Raw genomic sequence first — 13034 nt, forward strand, 5'->3', positions numbered from 1 at the left:
ATATTTTTGACTTTTAAAAATGTTTAAAGATGACGAGTCGTTTCACATACGTAATGTAATATCATTTTTTGATCCAAATTACCCATTCGAGAGTAATTATTTTCAACCGCGCCATTAGCTGATTAAGCTCGGTATATGTGATCTCAGGGGAAGTTGAGAAGGTGTGTCATTTGATATGAAGCAGTTTAGTAACGTTTCCATTGTATTATATGACTCGATGGATTTTGCAAATCTAAGAGTTCTTCTAGAAGTTGTATTCATAGATGTAAAATTTATCTCTATAAATTCATAATTAAAAATGAATTTACATTCGTATAAAATTTTTAATTATGACTATATAAAAAGATAGAGTATAAAGAATCAATAAAAATCATGGTATTCGGAATAAAGACTAATGCATCCTTTTAAAAAATTAGCTTCTCTTTCAGTCATTCAGCCACCCTCCTCAAAACATTTTTGCCTGTTATGTATGTATCAATATATTCCGTATTTTCTAACATCCTCAAATTTTCCATAAATACCAAGGTATCCACAATCTAGTTATAATTCAATTGAAATCTAAATTAAACCAAATTTATACCTAACTTAATTTAATTCAAATCTGATCCAAACGCTATTCCTTCCTAAAATAAAAGTTAACGGCAAATCGCCAATAAAGAAACAACTAAAAAAGAAAGAAGATCTATAGAACTTGCAGCGTAACGTTATGACAATACTTTCGTCCAACATGTGGATTTTTACATATTCTGTATACACATTCTGTATATTCCAGCATCTACAAATTTCCCATAAATATACGAACGTTCTCTATCTGTTTACAAAACAATTCCAATCTAAATTAAATCTAATTTACATTTAACTTAATTTAAATCTAATGAAACTGAAACCCTCTTCCTCCCTAATCATTCACCCCTTTTCGCTAAAACAAATATTAACAAGAAATTACCAATAAAACAGAAGGAAAAAGAAAAAAAGGAAGAAAATCTACAGAACAGCATAACATCACGACAATACTCTCATCGAGCTATAATATATCAACAAGACAGACGTTGACATGCGCGAGGTACCGCGTCCGTGAAACGAACAGGGAGAGTGCGCGTTCCTGATCAGTAGTAGCACACTTTCATCGCGGCGAGGAAAGTGAGCAAGTCGAGTGAGTCGTTTCATCCACGCCGTGGAGGAGTCATCCACGTTGTAACGCACGGCAACACACGACCGCGCGCGTGTTCACAAAGATCGTGTGAGTTGTACACAAGGTATAGAGAGGCTCTCGTGGTAGTGAAGAGAGGTGGATAAGGAGAGAAAGGGAGAAACCTCGTCTCTCGTCAGAATTCCTTTCGATCCGCGAAAAATTGTCGTTCGTTTTTACCCGGTGCAAACCCGGGTGGGGTGCTTGTTAAGAAAACGAATTGCTCGAGAAAGTCTGGAAAGGAAAGAATCATTAATTGCGCGGCTTATTCGTCGTACACAAAAATATGTGATAACGTGAAATAGATATATACATGAATATATATAGTGGCTGCAAAAATTATTTGAACATACCCTTATTTTCTAACGAAGCGTCTTTTTACCACATTCTATGCGTTTCGTTTTCATGGTATCAAATTTTTATAGTCATGTGAAAAGAATACTGAATAGTACGAGATTTAACGTACTTGGGCCTAATTAATTAGCATGTGAATGCTGCGATAAATACTAAATATTTAATACCATAATAAATATTATAATATATAGTATAATAGTATTTATTTATTATATACTATAATATATATTAATGACGTATAAATACTTCTTACAACCACTGTATATGAACTTCTACATATAGGTACATGTATAAATAATAAAAATTATTTAACAGTGAATGAAATTATCGTTGAATACTTGTGGATAAGGAAATGATACGTGATCTCGCGTGTCGACTCGCCCTTTCCAAGGGGAGGGTAGAAGAGGCGTGAGGTGGATGAATCATTGAGGCAGCCTCTGACGTGTCGAATAAAAGAGGGAGGCGATCGAAGAATCAAAGCGGAGCAAGGTTGCAAACCAAGTAAAAACCCGTTTCCAGAACTGTTTCGTAGTCCCCTGAAATGCAAATGAATGTAATGTCACTTGTAACTGCGAATTTCTTTCATTCGGAATACAGAGGGTGAATTTGCTCGATTCAAGATGGCTACTGATTTTGTTATGCTACCTTTGTTCGATACTATTGTTCGAGGGAAAGTTCATTTGGAGAAGTAGACCTTTCCATGGCGAATAATGCATCTACAGGGTGGTTCAATAATTATGGCTATTCGTCAAAATTTCTTGGCAAACTGGAAACATTCAAGCAAAATTGTTTAGTTATTTAATAAAATTAGTTTATGGCCATACGTCAAAATTTCTTGATAAACTGAAAATTCTAAAACAAAATTATTTACTGGGAATTTAGAATACTTTTTCACGAGGCTTCATTTACCTGTTTATGGAAGCTATAAACGATCTCCATAGATATAAATTTCCTAACGTTGTTCAAGAAGTCATCTGCATTGTAAAATATCAGAATATTTTTCTTCTTTTTGCTCCTTATTTTATAGCGAAGATGTTAAAATGTAATCATTATTGGAACTCCCTGTACATGCATGATTCGATGATATAAATACTACATCTAAATTACATTGAGTTGCATATACAAATTAAAAACAGAAGAACACAAGTACTTGTCTTTTACTATCGGTTTCACGCTTTCTCGAGTTTCCATAGGACTAGGTTTTTACGATATTGATTCGTTGAATATTGAATATGAACATAGGATTAAATTCTCCATTCACTCCATTTCATTCCTCTCTCAAAAAACGATGCTCGTAATAATTAAAGATTACAGGAGAAGAACATAATATATCGCATCTGCTATTTTTTATAAGGAAGTACATCCAAATTTATTAAGTTATCGATCAATCCCATGTTATCATGTTTTCTCCAATGACCTACAATTGAAATTCCTATGACACAAAACAAGCTATTAATGTTCCCTTTTTTTCTCTTGTCTTTCTTAGTATTCAAGAACTGGGAAATTTTACTGAGGATCATGATGAGTAAAAATAATGAAAATGGTATATCCCTGGCGACGCCTCCAGCCATACATGTTGGTCCCATAGTGAATCCAGGAACCAATGAAACCATCTCTATTGTAATTCCATTATCAGCACAGTTGGCCACAGTTACCAGTCAGAAAATTGAAAAATCTTGCAAAGATTACACCAAGGATGGCAAACAGTCGTCCAATAATGTTCACTCTCGGCTAAGAAACGATAAAACCAAAGGATGTCCTTATCCTGGCTGCACCAGGTATGGGAGAGCCTTCTCGAGGGCACACGACCTGAAACGACACATTGCTCGTCACGAAATGAGAAAAGAAAAGCTGCACGATTATGAAAATTACACTATGGTCGGCAAACAAAATGGGAAGGAAAGTAACGAGAATATAGCAAATGGAATAATTGATAGACAACATATGGTTTGGAATGATGAATCACGCGAGAGTAAATCTTATTCTTGTTTGCATTGCAAGAAGAAGTACACTAGTGAGATTAAGCTCAGAGCTCACATGAGCTCCCATGAAAAGGTATGTTAGTAATTTCTAATAATTAATTAGATTCTCTTCTTCTTAAATTTGTTACTCCAACGAAATAGACTGCAGCATACAGGTTCATTCCTAATTTTGTAATTACGAATATTCCTAATAATAATGAAATAATAATAAATGACAATTTCTACAAATTAATCAGACTCTCCCTTTGGATAACGTCATTTGCTATTCTGACAAGGTAGATGCCAACATACAGGTTTATGGAAGAGTTCTCGTTTAGAAATATTTTCAAGAAAAATAATGAATACAATAGTTTTTAGTAATCACTTAGATTCCTTTGCATAATACAATTAGCAATATCCCAACGGAACCAAATAGCTTCCAGATCTCAGAACAAGTCTAGTTCATATTTGTCTACTTCCCTAATACTGCTTATCCATCTGGCTTTATCGACTAATAGATCAATTAGCTCATTACCTAGACAACCTTATCTTTTAATATACGTATGTATATTACACCAGATCCATCTTTGACATTTATATCATCAATATCTAACAGGTTCTGGGTAAGAATGTGTGTGCTCTGTGTGGAACATGTTCCCGGGATGAGGAGGAATTACAAGAGCATATGAAGCAACACACAGCAAACATGTTGGAAGCTCAAGCAGTGTTAGAAAAGAGTGAAAGGGGACAACAACCAGAAAAAGAAGACGACTTCTTGCTTGAAGAGATGTTGCTTCTGAATAAGAATCCTCGAAGAATTGCGCAACCAGTGAAAAATAATTCGAATACAGCATCCAAGATAAGATGTGACTACTGTTCCAAGACTTTCAAGACCAAATGGACATTGAGCTCCCACGTGGCGGCTCACGAAGGCCGTTTTCAATTCGACTGCGGTCAGTGTGGCAAGAAATTTGTCAGAAAGAGTCACTACGAAGGTCACATGAGATCTCACGAAGCAGCACGACCTTATGTCTGCGAACAATGCGGGAAAACGTTTAAAGAATTGAAGCACAGGAGGGAACATACTAAGAGGAAGCACCCCACTAACCAGAACGCGATTCAAACGCTTTTGGACAGCATCAGTCCGTGTGCATCCGATGAATTACCGGTGGATCAGGCCAAATTCACACTCCTGATGCCTGTTAATTTCTCTGTCTAAGATCCCCAATGTAGTTCTGCCCTGAAATAATGGAAGATGGTTATAAATAAATGTATAATTTTTAGTTTTGTAATTTTCTAATTTTTAAGCCGACTTTTTAATTTTTTTAATTTTAAATCTTAAATAGAGGATCTTAAGGAATTTTGTTTAATTTGGCTTGAAAATCTTGCTGATATGAGGTTTGGCTATAAGACAAATTAGAAGATTCCAGATTTTATTAACGGGATGGAATGGAATGAATTGGAGGATTAATAATGAAAACAGGGTTTGAAAAATTAAATTAAGTCTTACGAAAGTTTCTAGTGGCGAAACCGATGAAGAACTGACGCTGTTTGTTTATAATAAGGAGATTGTTAAATTATTTTGAAGTGATGCCCATTGTGAGATAAGATTTTAAGGCATCTTTAGATTGAAAACCTCTTATTAATCCTCATTTAATCTCTTCAATTTATTTTACAATGTAATTGTAAAAATTCGAAGATGTACAATCAATGTGACAACTGCAACTACAATTGCAACTATTGTATACTCGAAAAAAATTGCTATGCTTAATTATAAAGTACATAATTGATTACATGTAATTTAAGTAATTTTAAGTTCCTATCCTATATGTCGGTGTCTAATGATCGACAGAGCTGTATATTATTTTCAATTTTCATTTATCGGAACGACACACAAACCAAAGACAATCTCGACTTTAAAATGACGTACAACTTGTACATAATCTAATAAATTGATCGCAAAAGAAACATCTGTTGTTTTCAATAAGCACAACTACCAAGCTATCCTCTTCATTGTACAAGCGGAATCTATGTTAGAGGATACGAAGATTGAAACACCCTGTGTAGAAAATTGTAATACAATTATCGAAAGAAGAACTCGATTACAAACGATAGCCACGTATCGTTTGTTTTGTTTTGTCCGACATTCCTAGTTTTATAAAATTTTTACCCAGAGGCAACATTTAATTAACGAAAAAGAGTAATGTTGCAACGAGAAAATATATAATTAACTGTTTAACAGATCACTGGCGACGTAAAGGAAAAAAGAAGGAACACAAAGAAGCGCAAAGTAGCATCGACATCAAAGGGAAAATTTGTTTTAACTCTATATTCTTTTTTAATGTTCTAATTTTAAATGAACGCGAACAAGCGACCGAAAATACCAATTATAAGCTGCGATCAATATCAGGGATCGCGGAAAGAATCAGAAATATCCCCGTTAGCAGAACAAAGTTGTCATGGCTATGCATTGGACACGCTTCCGCCGGAAGTTTTGGAGATGATTCTTCGGTTACTGCCTCTTCATGATGTTGCTACTTCCGTTCGTTTAGTTTCTAGGTAATTTTTTAAATACCACTGTTTGTATCGATGTCTCCTTTAATTTTAGATTTTTATTATCTGCATCATTATCCAGAAGAAAAATTTTTATAAAATATGTCATCTCATGTTTTTAAGATTAATAACATATAATGTTAAAAATAATAATTACGACTCTCACCTTTTGTATATTCCATGCTTTTTATGAATAAAATATTCCAAAAAAAGAGGAGATATCTAAGGAGATATGAACGTGAAGAATAAAAAATCTAACTTCTAAAATTCTCAAAAGAAAAAAGATAATTGTATCCATTATTTTATTAAAGGGAAATAACTCAAACTCACTTTTGTCTGTATTAGACACTGCTCAACGGTTGCAGCAGCAGTTTTAAATGGCGCCTTTCTGATGGCTTGCGCGAAGGTGGATGGTATAATAAAGCGCAACGAGAACGTCATGAAAACTACAAAAACGGACGCCGAATTATTTGCCTGTAGCAAAGCTTTAGACGCTCTAGAGCTGATTAAAGCACAGTACAAAATGCTACGAGCAGTCACTTGGAGGTATACACATCCTCCAACGAAGCAACAAAAATTTCCAAGGCTTTGTTTCTACGCTGGTAGTCTGCTCGACAACCTGAACGAGCTACTTAGTCAAATTTCAAAGTATCATTCGTCCATCATCGGTCCTCGTACAGCAGAATCGACTATCTCTTCTTTTATAGCCATCTGCAAACGGTTCATGAACTTCTTTGAAAAAGTCTCTGAACGCAGGGTGAACAGGTGAATCGCTTTGTAAAAGGGTACCTATTATAAAAATGACGATTAGACTGAGGATATTTGTGCAATATTTTTATGAAGATAATTAGGAAAATTGAATCTAGTATTAATACTAAATATCATAGAGAGTACTGTACTCTAGACATTTTATATATTTTTGCATATTACATGCATTTTGTATATATTTGCAGCTTTAAATTCACCCGTAAATGCATTAAATTCGGCAGTCCATTTGTAATATATTAAGTTATGGAAAAAATTTGTAGGGAAAGTTAAGAAAAATTTAACTAAAATTTGACCTTTATCATCTATAACTATACGAGTGATTTCTTGAAAAATTTGTTATTTTTGTTATTAATTTCAGTGAAAGCTTCTCTCTATTTCATTTAATATATGTCTAGATTTTTTTAAATATAACAATTTTTTTAATGTACATTATCTTTTAGAATAAATATATATTTACGTGTTAAAATGTCACGTGATAAAATAATATTAGTAGATCGGCCCTGATTTCCGGATGCAAGATCGTAGACGTTCTGGACTGTCTCGTGGAAGGTCGACAAGTACTCTTTTTCAAAGTATTGAGTAACAAACGAGATACCGGGAGAATTGTCAGCATGAAATTGAAATACACAATGAAACGCGCTTGGTTCACCAGTCTAGATGTTTCCAAAAAGGCTGAAGAGAATTCTTGGAGAGACGAACAACGTTTCATGTATCTTCGATTACGACGTCTAGTAGGCAGTGTGAACGAACACCTCTTCGAGAACTCACATTACGAACACGAATTACTCTTACAGGTGACGTTTACATATACAAAAAAATAAAACAACATATATACAAACAATTTCCTTCAGCAACAATATTTGTACATTATAACATTATATTGATAGATTCATGGTCAATCTCTTAAAAAATTATCTTTCTTAACAATAAATTGAAGTAGTTTTTACGAATTATTGGAGTATTCACTTTATTGTTATGAAAAAATGTTTTCCAAAAATTCTAATGTAAATAAGATAAGATAAATACTTGGTAAATATTGAATAATTTTTACCTATTTTCTATCAATAAATTAAGGTTTGTCTTTCGTATTGAAAAATGGCACTCCTTTTACCGGTCAATACCAAATTTGTAGTAACAAGTAGTAACATATAGATTACTAATATTCATTATTGATTATACTATTCACATTGTAACTATCAATAAATAACTCTAACCATGTTTCTTTCTTTATAGGTTCCTTTGACACTCCCGTTGAGACCTCCGCCAGCTTCCACTTACTCAGGATACGGAGAATATGGTGGACGTTTCTTTTACTATGGAAATATGAACAAATACGCTTATGAGAGCAAATTCATGCAGACAGTAAGCACGACGAATTTGACAGTTGAAACGGAACAACAAGTCCAGAGGCCACCGTCTTTCGATTTAATAATCGAAGTCGAACTGAAATGCACGCCAGACCTGGCTCCACTTGCTGTTAGATCGATATTAAGATCGGACGAGTTCGAAACTTACGAGATGAAAGTGTGCAGGAATCAGCAACTTTACTTGCAAATGAACGTCACGTGTCCAGCATCGATAGCTAATAGATTACCTGGTAATTTTGTGTGGGAATTGCATAGTCCACGACGTGTACTTATGGTGGAAGATGTATAGTGAAATCATAAATTAAAACATAAGTTGAGGTCACTAATTAAATAAGCATATCGATTGATCTATCAATAGATATGATATATAGGACTGTATACGTTTAGGCTGAATGTAGATACATAATTAGTCTGAGAAAGTCTTAAAATAGAAATTCCCAAATTTCAGATTACAAACATTACTTATAGATTGATTTAAAATTTTTGTCTACAACCTTGCATTAAAATTACATTGTATTAATGATCCGTAATTATTTCTACTTCACAATAATAATTATATTAATCAACATTAACTTATAGCTGTAAAGAAAAAGCTACATATGTTTAATTTGATATTTTATACTCCTAATAAGCTTATGTTGCTAATTTAAGTTTCATATCCCCCCTTTAGATTTTCTATTATTCTATTAATACCCTTATATTAACTATTTATATTATACTATTCTATTAACTCTCTTAGATTTTTTATTCCTTAGAAATTTCTATTTTGATATTCAAAATTAATGTATGTTCAAGCTTGACTATTTTTATGACCTCACTACTTATGTATGTACACTTCTTCTACCAAGGGTATGTTAAAATTGGTGAATTATCACAATTTGTACATTAAAGTATTATTAGTACTATGAAGTACTGTAAACATACATACGCATAAACACGTACAACTGTATACATACACAAACGTGTATATACACATATATATACATTAATACTATACAATTATACGTCTTATACTAATTTTTAACGCACTAGCTATATACTCGTATATATATACAACTATAACATTTAATAGTAGGTATTGATAAGAGGTATAATAAAGTACTTTACATATATGTGAATGATTAATATTTGTACAAATGTGTTTTATTGCAATTACGAAGATTCGTACCGAAAGTATGCATTTTTATTTACACTATATATTTGGTGTACTAAGAAGGTTAGTTCCTATGAACCATTTCGGTATCCGCCTCCTCGTTATTTTCCTCCGATAAGAACGACCATGTTGTAGTGTTCAATTTTTTAGCGCGATTCTGCAACATGCCATACGCATATTGGTTTAAAAGAATTCCTTTAGGAAGTGCTACACCTTGAAATCTATACAGATTTTCCTGGTTTGAAACTTGGTGGACAGCAGCAATTGTACAACGTCCTATCAATGAACTGTTTCCTATCATAGGTCCTTTACTAATATCTATATGATCACCGATTCTATACAAAGTAATTTTATTATTGTTACTGTTTGCAATTTCTGGTATTTGTGATATTTTAATAGGGTTATCTTGGAACATGTCAAGTGCTAAACTTTCTGAAATCTCTATCCTATCTATAGGCAATTCCTTGTTTATCAGCTTTACATATTGAGCAGATAATGCATGCATTTCTTCGTTTGTAGGCTTCCAATCAACCAAATCAATATACACATCATATATAAAACTACCTGATTTTATGACTGGTATTGGGAAGCTGTGTAAGTGAACTGTTATCTCTGGCTTAAAGACCATATCTATAACAGCACCCAAAATAAAAGAACAAGTTCGCCAAAAGGCTGCGTTTACTATTTTGTTTTCTGGGCTAAGCAAATTTAAAAGCTTTAATTCACAATTTTGTAATAAAGGTCTGTTCATATCCCACGGTAACCCATCAACCATAGCAAGAGCAGATACGTTAGATACACCTTCAGAGATATGTTTTGCACAATCTGTGGGGGTTGATATACTTTTGTTCATAATAAGTGTTATGTCTTCTACAGGGGATTTATATTTAACTTCTATCTTTTCAATTCGTCCCACAGTGCTTCTTTGTCTTTTCTTCTCCTCTTCAAATAACAAATTTCTTCTCTCTTTCGCTTCAACTTTTGATAATATACTTTTATATCTTGATCGTATGATTGATGTTAAGCATAGATTTTTATAACTGAAATACACATAAAAGAAATTATATTAAAAATTATAATGGCAAAAGAAAATCGTAATTACATTAATCCATGAAAACCAACATTTTTTAATAATACCGGTTAAAATAGGTTACGTGCATACCGTTGAAACATGTTGAAATATATATGTGATAAAAATTTCACACAACTAGTTTATTATTCTCAAGACGGCGCCACATATATTATTAAGGTCGTGACTTTATTTTATTCGTTTTAATAGTTAATCATTTAAACAATGAATCAATCATTCATGACTGAAAATACAGAAATAGTAAAGAGAGATTATATATTTTATAACCTAATTATCTTATATATTTGTTTACCAAAACAATTTTGAGATTTATTCGTACACACAAAAAATAATTATCATAGAGCAGAGAATAATTTCATGCCCTTTTGTGTAAATTATCCTAATTTATCGAATGTAGTTGTAAATAAAACACTTCTTTCTGTTCTGTTACCTTTTCACAAGTTATTTATGTATATTAAATATTTTGTTAATAATATTTAACATATATTAAAATCATCACTCACATAAACAAGTATATAAAGTTACTTAAAATCTAAAACAATTTCTTTATAATTTATTAATAATCAACTACTTTAAGAAAAGATTTGCAAAAACGACCCAACTTCATCGTCGCAACGCACAAGGCGTATACACATGTGATTATATGTGAATTCCAACACTACCATAGTACAATCTGTATGTATGTAAAATATATTTTTAAATTATAAATTAAGTATTAATTATCGTTCCTGTCATATGGGAAACCACTATGCAAAATAAATACAACTATCTATAGTAATTAAGCAATTGATCATTATACATAGATAGTTGTTCTAATATCTATACAGAGTTTTTTTATTTTTTTTTTTTATTTAGTTGTTTACATTCACAATTTGTCCGATTTGGACATTTGGTAGAATTTTTTGGCTGTTTGATTATCATGTGGGTGGCTACCCTCAGCGGGATACCATCTTCGTGTTTGTTAGGTTATATCCTTTGTGAATCTATACAGAGTGTGTTTGGTAATGGCGTAAATATGATTTGGACCGGAGAAGAGCCTATAAAGAACAGTAAAACAATTTATTTTCTAAGTAGTATTATGAAAATATGTTTTAGTGAATTCATTATTTCATGTTATATGTTTTATTCCCATAAATTTATAGATAAATAATCAACGAAAAATATAGTTTGCTCTTCTAATGATTCAGCTGGATCTGTATTTGCACGATGTTAATGTTTTGCCCAACGTGTGGCAATGTGCTCCGAGTAGAAGAAGCTGTGGCAGGATTGCGTTTCGCGTGTAACACGTGTCCATACATATTCAATATCGTGAGAAGAGTGAGCAGTCGTACGTATCCAAAATTAAAGGAGGTTGATGATGTATTAGGTGGAAGCGCAGCTTGGGAGAACGTCGACTCTACTGAAGAAAGATGTCCAAAGTGCTCTAATCCTAGAGCATATTTCATGCAAATTCAAACCAGATCTGCCGACGAGCCTATGACAACATTTTACAAATGTTGCAATCCTCAATGTGGTCACAACTGGCGCGAGTAAAGGTATTTTATAACCTCTACATACATATAATCATATACATAAAAGTTTTCTACAGTGTCCAAATATTTTTGTAATCCATTGTATTTGTGTATCATTAGCTCTAGAACAGACACTGCTATCACTAATTAATAAATTTTCCATTTTGAACATACAGTGCTATTTCTTACTGGGCGGAAAGAGAATGATTTCGTATGCAAAAGAAATGGGTCCAATGACTACTTTAATAAATTCAGCTCATGAAGAAGTGGAAGCACTAAAATGGCATGGTAATCATTGGATGTGCAAAGGAAACCGAACCATAGCAGTAGCTGTCGCATTATTACAGAAAAATGAAATTATAGCTGTTCCAACGGATACAATATATGGTCTTGCTTGTCTTGTATCAAGCACCAGTGCCATTGAAAAACTCTATGAAATTAAAGAACGCGAAGTAGATAAGCCATTATCTATTTGTGTTAGTAACTTGAAAGATATGCAAACATGGGGCATTGTAGATCATATACCAATTAGTTTGTTATCTTGTTTATTACCAGGACCATATACCATCATTCTCAAACGAACTCCTGCTTTAAATCCTGCTCTGAATCCTAATCATGACACGGTAGGCATCAGAGTTCCAAATCATAAATTTATAAGGCATGTAGCTGAAGTAGCAGGACCTTTAGCGTTAACAAGTGCTAATATAAGTAATGAACCCAGTTGTGTATATGCTTCGGAATTTGAAAACTTATGGAACAAATTAGGTGGAATATTTCATCAATCTAAAAAACTTGGTAAAATGCATGACTGTTTGAGACGTGGATCAACAATTATTGATTTAACCGAACCGGGATGTTACAAAATTATTCGTCATGGAATTGGGGCAATCTATGCTGTAAATATGTTAAAAAGATACAATAGACAATATATTTCCAATTAAATCTATCATTGTGTGATCTTAACCATTTGAGTTTCAAACTTGAAATATTTATAAACTAATAGTATATATATATTATAATATAAATGTATTTCATAAAAATAACAAATATGACGAGAGCTATTGGTTTCTCTTCGCAATCGATTAAGA

The 13034-nt window shown here is 32.8% G+C and overlaps 5 protein-coding genes and 2 long non-coding RNA genes across 15 annotated transcripts; 4 read left to right on the plus strand and 3 right to left on the minus strand.

Moving 5' to 3' along the window:
- Window positions 1–1098: 1098 nt before the first annotated feature.
- Window positions 1099–5472, plus strand: LOC100746654 (zinc finger protein 431). Of its 5 annotated transcripts, none has more exons than XM_003487990.4 (4): window positions 1099–1256; window positions 1859–2044; window positions 3030–3598; window positions 4121–5472. In XM_003487990.4, exons 3-4 carry the CDS (start codon window positions 3062–3064, stop codon window positions 4721–4723), a joined length of 1140 nt encoding a protein of 379 aa, XP_003488038.1. In that variant the 5' UTR covers window positions 1099–1256; window positions 1859–2044; window positions 3030–3061; the 3' UTR covers window positions 4724–5472. The 5 variants fall into 5 exon arrangements, with proteins under 5 accessions (XP_003488038.1, XP_033175730.1, XP_003488039.1 ...); XM_033319839.1 differs by having other exon boundaries at window positions 1859–2032; XM_003487991.4 differs by lacking the exon at window positions 1859–2044 and having other exon boundaries at window positions 1100–1256.
- LOC117151454 lies at window positions 1730–2819 on the minus strand. The gene is made up of 4 exons (XR_004461403.1): window positions 2694–2819; window positions 2453–2605; window positions 2189–2386; window positions 1730–2079 (listed from the first exon to the last, which is right to left on the minus strand). It is a non-coding gene; the product is annotated as an uncharacterized LOC117151454 (long non-coding RNA).
- On the minus strand, window positions 5155–6269 carry LOC117151459. The gene is made up of 2 exons (XR_004461408.1): window positions 6224–6269; window positions 5155–6123 (listed from the first exon to the last, which is right to left on the minus strand). It is a non-coding gene; the product is annotated as an uncharacterized LOC117151459 (long non-coding RNA).
- LOC100747679 lies at window positions 5861–8899 on the plus strand. The gene is made up of 4 exons (XM_024366480.2): window positions 5861–6063; window positions 6403–6822; window positions 7319–7619; window positions 8059–8899. The coding sequence occupies exons 1-4, from the start codon at window positions 5861–5863 to the stop codon at window positions 8479–8481; spliced, it is 1347 nt and encodes a 448-aa protein (XP_024222248.1). The 3' UTR covers window positions 8482–8899.
- Window positions 8900–9302: 403 nt separating this feature from the next.
- On the minus strand, window positions 9303–11080 carry LOC100747085 (39S ribosomal protein L39, mitochondrial). 3 transcript variants are annotated; one of them, XM_033319844.1, is made up of 3 exons: window positions 10939–11080; window positions 10508–10658; window positions 9303–10385 (listed from the first exon to the last, which is right to left on the minus strand). In XM_033319844.1, the coding sequence occupies exons 2-3, from the start codon at window positions 10516–10518 to the stop codon at window positions 9410–9412; spliced, it is 987 nt and encodes a 328-aa protein (XP_033175735.1). In that variant the 5' UTR covers window positions 10519–10658; window positions 10939–11080; the 3' UTR covers window positions 9303–9409. The 3 variants fall into 3 exon arrangements, with proteins under 3 accessions (XP_033175735.1, XP_033175734.1, XP_012239005.1); XM_033319843.1 differs by having other exon boundaries at window positions 10866–11080; XM_012383582.3 differs by having other exon boundaries at window positions 10759–11080.
- A 342-nt stretch (window positions 11081–11422) lies between these two features.
- On the plus strand, window positions 11423–12909 carry LOC112211971 (yrdC domain-containing protein, mitochondrial). The gene is made up of 3 exons (XM_024366486.2): window positions 11423–11444; window positions 11802–11970; window positions 12123–12909. Exons 2-3 carry the CDS (start codon window positions 11929–11931, stop codon window positions 12885–12887), a joined length of 807 nt encoding a protein of 268 aa, XP_024222254.1. The 5' UTR covers window positions 11423–11444; window positions 11802–11928; the 3' UTR covers window positions 12888–12909.
- Window positions 11429–12426, plus strand: LOC100747201 (DNA-directed RNA polymerase III subunit RPC10). 3 transcript variants are annotated; one of them, XM_024366487.2, is made up of 3 exons: window positions 11429–11505; window positions 11623–11970; window positions 12123–12285. In XM_024366487.2, the coding sequence occupies exon 2, from the start codon at window positions 11642–11644 to the stop codon at window positions 11966–11968; it is 327 nt and encodes a 108-aa protein (XP_024222255.1). In that variant the 5' UTR covers window positions 11429–11505; window positions 11623–11641; the 3' UTR covers window positions 11969–11970; window positions 12123–12285. The 3 variants fall into 3 exon arrangements, with proteins under 3 accessions (XP_024222255.1, XP_033175738.1, XP_033175739.1); XM_033319847.1 differs by having other exon boundaries at window positions 11458–11484; window positions 11578–11970; window positions 12123–12426; XM_033319848.1 differs by having other exon boundaries at window positions 11466–11484; window positions 12123–12426.
- Window positions 12910–13034: the final 125 nt, after the last annotated feature.

The sequence above is a fragment of the Bombus impatiens genome, unplaced genomic scaffold, assembly GCF_000188095.3.
Source record: "Bombus impatiens unplaced genomic scaffold, BIMP_2.2 scf_0217, whole genome shotgun sequence".
Classification (NCBI taxonomy): Eukaryota; Metazoa; Arthropoda; class Insecta; order Hymenoptera; family Apidae; genus Bombus; species Bombus impatiens.